The 6,801-nt window shown below is 33.2% G+C and overlaps 1 protein-coding gene across 3 annotated transcripts in view; it reads right to left on the bottom strand.

Annotated features, from left to right (window-relative positions):
• Positions 1-355: 355 nt before the first annotated feature.
• LOC122268288 (chitinase-3-like protein 1) overlaps positions 356-6,801 on the bottom strand; it is a 74,817-nt gene continuing 68,371 nt past the window's right edge. For all 3 annotated transcript variants that reach the window (XM_087160860.1, XM_087160859.1, XM_087160861.1), the window contains exons 7-9: positions 5,444-5,629; positions 2,877-2,996; positions 356-773 (exon numbers count right to left, since the gene is read on the bottom strand). In XM_087160860.1, the coding sequence (XP_087016986.1) occupies positions 393-773; positions 2,877-2,996; positions 5,444-5,629 (687 nt within the window). In that variant the 3' untranslated portion in view covers positions 356-392. The remainder of the gene's footprint in view (positions 774-2,876; positions 2,997-5,443; positions 5,630-6,801) is intronic.

The raw sequence follows: 6,801 nt of genomic DNA, 5'->3' as shown, positions 1-6,801 counted from the left end.
AATTTTTGCAATTTAAAACATATATAATATAAAAGGCACTCTGTGTTAGGAGAAATTTTCTCAAATAATTCTCTATTTAGGGAGAAGTTTATCAAATGTCCACTTTTTATAGGTTCCTGAGATAAATTTAGTAAGATTCTTTTATTTTATACCAGATTTTCATCATTGTTTGCTAAGCAACGAATTCTTGTGAGCATGCTTTTCCTTGAAACTACAGCTTTCATTCAGGGTAAAGAAATTGTTGAACCATAATGAAAATAGGTAGAAGAGAACACTTATGATAGTTTAAGAGCAAAATTTTAAAAGATAAACTTGCGTGAGTAAAATAAATAACAAGAAACTAAAGCACAGAAAATATAACTTAAAAACTTTTATTTAACAACGGTTCAATATTAACAGCCTGGAACATGCTTCCTCAAAACGCATGTTTTTGAAGCTTCATCAAAAGCAGAATCTGCTCCGCAGTTGTAGGTATGCCTAGCCATTTCCCATTTGCTTACTTGTACGCAATAGTGGAAGACTGAGCAATTATGAGGATCTCTGAAGTAACCTTCACCTGGACAAGTAAAGCCTTTAGGTTTTCCGGTAGGTTTTGGTCCAACTGTTGGCCTAATGTTTGGGTTAATGGTAGGTCTGACAACAGGGCCATTAAGTTTTGTGTAAATGTGTGCCAAAAGTGGATATTTTTCGCCGTAGCAATTTCCTCGGAAATCATCAGTCTCCAATGACCAAACCATTCCTCCTCCCAGTCCTTCTTTGATTAAATAGTCAACCTGGAATATAAAGCACCATATGAATAGCATTCTACTTTTCCCTCATTTGAAAATTTACGAGTTACAATTACATTTTTTTCGACATTTTCTGTAAAAGAATAAGCAAATAAAACTTTGAGGATTAGCTTTTTGTAACTTTAGGGATAGCATTTTTCTTCAAACACTGGTCGTAAGAACATATGGTTTTTACCTTTTCCCCATAGAAGAAAATTCTTAGCACAAATGTTTTCCGTAAACGAACTTTAAAAATATGGTGGGATATTAAGATTAAATCTTGCAGATTTACATCACATTTTGCCAACACCCTTAGCAATAGTAACTTAATTTAAAATGGTATTTCATGGATAAGTTTAACATATTTATGTGTTCTGGTGGGTAAAACTTCTGTAAATCCCTCTTATACGAGAATTATATTTTGAAAATTTAGGGTTTGATACAAGTAAAAGTTTTGGCATGCAATAATAATGCCTCAATATGAATGTTTTTGTTGAGGTACCCAACTTGCGGCACTTGCCCTTTCAACGAAGTTTGTCACCTAAAAGGCAACGGAAAAATAGTCTGTGTTTTAAGTAGTTGAAAACTTCTACACTGGAAAAAAAAACAGGATGATGACTGGAGTTGAGTACTGACTGGCATCACTAATATATATTTAACTTATTGTCTATATTCTACTGTTATCATTTTATCATTCTATCAGCAAGTCCCTGTTCCTTATAGCTCTTGAGCTAGTCGCAGATACGATAATAATTAATAAATTACGTTGGGCCAAAATCTTAGGATTTCCCTAGATAATTAATGAAACAATTGTTATACTCAATATATGTTTATGAAAAATGAAACTGTCCTGTAAATATCACTCTAGGAGTTCGGTTGATTTCCGAATTAATACTAGCTCTGAATAACGCAATAATTTTGAGTGGCAAGTATTATCGCTTTTGGTTGAATTGCATTTATTTGTTTTGTTTTTTTGTAAAAAACTTACATTTCTGACAAAAATTTCGAGAAAAGAAAGGAAGGAAAGTGATAGTAAAAGATTATGACAAAAAATGCGTTAAAAGCATGTCTTATTTCTTTAATTTCAACCAATAAGAACAACTCTGATTTGATTTATATTTCATCGATTAAATTTTAAAAAATCCTGCTTAAGAATATATTATTAAATTGCATAAAATCTGTAGCTTCTAGAGAGAAGCCGATTACAGACTTGAAACCAACGACGCGAAAATATTCAATATCCGTTCTAAGCACACACACAAATATTCTTCTACGTAATCTGTCTCCATAACATAGAAAACCTTATTTCCAAAGATTAAAATTTAAAAGTAAATAATAACAAATGTCTTGACCCGCATCAGCATTTGCTGTGTTTAGTTTTGGTACATCGAATTTGGTATTTGGTACCACCTTCTTTTAATGAAAACGAACTTAAACTGTAGTTAAGGACAATAAAGTGTAGGTTAACAAAATAGATGAGCACATAGCTGAACTACGTGCAAGTTTCTTCAGATGTACTCTCTTGTCATACACTCTCTTGATGCACTCACTGCGTCATACGTGCAATTACTTTAAAATTTTTGATTTTGAGCTCATCAAAGACAACATAAAATATAGCCCGGCAACCGCCCTTTTCCTATCCGACGGAGTTTTGTCCCGTAAATTTTGTAAATAGCTGTAAATACTTGTAAATAATTTTGCGCATTTATTATGTATTTCTCCTTTTCTCTAAGGCTATGTGGCTACTGTGCACCTGAGAAGCTCGGGGGTAATACCTCGAAGGGAGGTGAGGCAGTCTGCCACAAAACCTCTTCTCTCTCTTAAACTTGCTTGTTCAATCTCACTACTTCATTTTAATTTTCTCACAGTAAAAGATACTGATCCCCAACTTTCACCTTTCAGTTGCGCTTCGGCGATTTATTATTTATTTCCATTCAGATGAATTAGTTAGAGCCCCTAGCGGGGCTGATGCTAAGATAACCATCACATATGAGTATGAGTATGAGTAAAGTGTAGGTTTAACTTATCTCTCATTGTAATAAGAGCTGTCTAATGTCATAAAAAGGAACTTTTTTCTTCCGAAATTTGTATTTGTTCTTAATTTCTCACCTTAATTCCGATGCTCTTTTTGTCATCATATCCAACCCATTGATCTCCTGAATATGCATATGGAGCATCTACTTTATCTGGGACTACTTCCTTCCATCCTTGTTTAAGATTCAAACAGATCTGGTGGGAAATACAGATAAATATAAGCATTTTACGTATATGAAACTAAAGACAGATTTTTAACACAAATAAAGAAAGATTTTTCAAGGTAAATAAATTAAAACATGCCCCAAGGTAAGATTATGATTTTTAAATATTAAATTTTTGTTAATGTTTAAATTGTTATTAGTACAAAATTGTTATTAATTGTCGTGTTAAAATTAACTATTAAAGCAACAATGCTTAATTACTTGCGCTGGGCATAAAATACACAAATGCGCTTACAAAACAGTGGTTGGCATCTCACTGCGAGGTGGTATAAGTTCTAGGTATTATGGTAATCGAAACAAACAACTTATCTATTTCTGTTATGTGACCCACTAACGTCTTTTTCATTTCTCTAACAATGACCTGTACGTGTAGCGTGTACAGCACGTCGTTGTCGATTTTTCAACAAGCAGCTCAGGACGTACGTGGCACGTCTTTCCAGAGCAAATGGTACCAAAAAAATTTTGCATTCCAAGGCAAAACAAATCATCTGTTGAAATGTTTATTACTGACAGGAAAAACTGCTTTTCCAATTTTTTTAGCATTAAAGAATAAGGCAATAAGTCTTCAGATAAAAATGCAAAAAAATGTTATGAAAAAAAAAGTACATTGACTTTTTAAACAGTAGCTGACTTTTATTTATAAAATCAACACTTTTTTTAAAATGATTCAAGCTAGTCTTTCCAAACTCTGGTCATTTGTGGTGGTACACACTAGTTCCAACGGTTTTTCTTTGCGGAAACAAAGCGGAATATTCCCGTTCGGTATGGCACACAGGTGATCTGTCCAATTTGCTATACGGCAATATTTGCGGAGATAAAACTATTTTTTTTTATCCGTGAAGTGCCAATTGCTGCGTCTATTTACACCTGCTTTATTTTTCAGATTGTTTTGACTAGACAAACCCGGAGTTTTAACCAAATTTTGTTATAGTTACACTGTTCAACTTTTAATGCCACTTTTTCCCAAATTAATTTCCAAATCCCTCAACTCTTGCTTTCAGGGGCTAAGTCATTAACTCATTGCCACTCGTATTTACCACTTGTTGAGTCATTGCAGCGGGTTAACAATGTGACTTGGACTGAGTATTGCGATGGTCAAGGAAAACATTGTTTAAGTGCACTTGTACAGGTGAATACGTTTGGGATAAAGAGTGTTTAGTCCAATGAATAGCATTTTTTAGACTTGAACTACAACACAATAAACTGAGCAATACTAATCGAATTAGTTTAAAAAACCAGATGGTATAAAAACTTTTTCAATGTCTTAAGTGATAGCATTAGTTCAGTACGACTAATCTGTATGTAACAATAGCTTCTTGAAACTCTCTCTGTGTTCACTTCCTCAAATAATCATTTCGCCTTGTGGACCAAACTTTTTTCACAGTTCCAATATAAATTTTGGTAGAATACTTTTTGAATAGACCTCGTTGGTACGACAAAACGACTTTGAACTGAAATTAAGGAAGCTACGGCAATTGCCACATTCATGTATTCTAAACTCTGTTAGAAAAAAGCAATCTGGACAGATCTGGGTTGCTTTTGCAAGTTGGCTCAGAAAAGTAAGCTAATTATCAATAAGCATATTATTATATCACTTCATTATAGGCTGAAGCAGTGTTCGGCAGTGCGTTTTTAAAAATAAAAAAAGAAATGGTAGAAGAGCTATAATATTTATTAGCTATGATATTTGGACTACCAGAGCATGTAAACTATAAAAATCTTCATATTCAGTTCGAAATGCATGTGTTTTGAACATGTTTTTTCTACTTTCAATTGGAAACTAAATCTAAAATATTTTGTTAACTTTAAAAGATAAAATGGATATGAAGTTTTAGTATTTTAGAAGTTATTACGACCTCTGGTCGAAGACATGCTCTAGTCGTCTAAAAGTAAAGATATATCAATCGGTACTAAGTTTAAAAATCATGAAAGTGAGCTATGGTCATATTTGGTCGAAGTGGAAATAATAATTGCACAATTGCATTGCTCAACAGTAGTGACATTTGGAAACTGAGATATGTAGAGTATATAAAGGTGAAATTTTTTTTTATTCTGATATATGGCTATCGATTAGGGTAAATCGAGTTTAATGTGATATAATGTAACTAACGTCAGAAATTTTATCGAATGTACTCAGAATATCTCATACAAATCCTTTCCCCCAAACAATGAAAAAATGCAATAGGGCACTGGGAAAGGTCAAATCAGTTAATACTACTATCATTTATCACTTATCCCTTATCATTTATCACATATCACTTAGCAAATAGATCTATGAAGTCACAGAATTTAGATCAATTCAAAGAATTTTTTTAAGATGCTGGAGAACCTGATGAAAAACAGCTTAATTGAAATTTTTATTTCTGCGAAAGATCTTTATCTGGCGAATTAAGAGAACGTTTTTAATGCAATACTTACTTCATTGTATCCCAGCATTCCAGGTTCTTTGGTTATGGGACCTCCTCTACCTGGTCCTTTAGCTGGAGAACCAAGATCAGTTTTGGATGGATCAGTTAAAGTGAAGGATCTTCCGTAAAGCCCCATTCCCAAAACTATTTTGTTTCTTGGAGCTCCTTTGTTAATCCAGTAGTTGATGGCATATTCCTTAATTGAAAGATTTACAGAATTGATAATTTATAAATAATAATTGTCTCACAATTCACAAGTATTTTTTATTTTATTTTACAGGCGTCGTTGACAGTTGATCTAATTTTGGGTTTACGACAACTGATGTTCAACTCCGTAGCTTTGTGATTTTGAACCCAATCTAGAAGACCAGGATCAAGTATTGAGCGAAATATGATTTAGTACAAGACTTTTTGATGGAACTAACCCACATTTGAGTTACATGGGGAGAAAAACCACGAAAACTTACCTAGGTTAATCTGACGGCAAGGGGTCTCTAACCCATGATCCGTCTATCACTGAGGATTTTGGAGAAAGCTTAGTAGTTGGCAGGCCTGTATTCGTATGCAGAAAGCGTAGGAAAACGGCAGTATATAAGTGTTCGTAAGCAGAAAGTGTAGAAAAACTGTAGTATATAAGTTTTCAAAGGCAGAAAGTGTAGGAAAACGGCAGTATATGAGTGTTCGTAGGTAGATAGTGTGGAAAAACGGCAGTATATAAGTGTTTGTAGGCAAAGAGTGTAGAAAAAAGGCGGTATATAAGTGTTCGTAGGCAGAAAGTGCACAAAATCGGCAGTATATAAGTGTTCGTAGGCAGAAAGTGTGGAAAAACGGCAGTATAAAATTGTCTGTATGCAGAAATTGTGTAAAAACGGTAGTATCAAAGTGTTCGTAAACAGAAAGAGAAGAAAAACGGTTTCCAATATGAAAAGCAATTTCTCGAAATTCTTATTCTGAAAGTGTTTGGGAAACATTCTTTGTATATTTAATTTGCAAGGTATACAATATTTTTTGGATCGAACCATTTCCTCGATTTGATCGATATTTGATCTATAAAGATTTCTGTTTGCTTACTTCCTATCTGTTTGCCCACTTCGCATGTCCAACATTCATTTCTTTAAACTAAATTATTATTTTGAGTCAAATTTGTTTGGTAAACAGAATGAAATATCTCGTATGATACAAAAATATTTTATAACGAAAACAATATTATTGTGACTGCTTATACTTTTATGCTGATGACAATAAAAATAATATGGAAATTAATGTGGGAAAAATGGATTCTTTTATATGATTTTCCGACAAATAAACATTACCTACAAAAACAGGAAACTGCGACAACATCGTTATATTTTTATAAATAGTTAGACA

Source organism: Parasteatoda tepidariorum, chromosome 4 (genome assembly GCF_982258835.1).
Source record: "Parasteatoda tepidariorum strain Cologne lab strain chromosome 4, Ptep-v5.0, whole genome shotgun sequence".
NCBI classification, from domain to species: domain Eukaryota; kingdom Metazoa; phylum Arthropoda; class Arachnida; order Araneae; family Theridiidae; genus Parasteatoda; species Parasteatoda tepidariorum.
The sequence above is the reverse complement of the archived record's forward strand: the minus strand, read 5'-3'. Positions and strand labels throughout refer to the sequence as shown.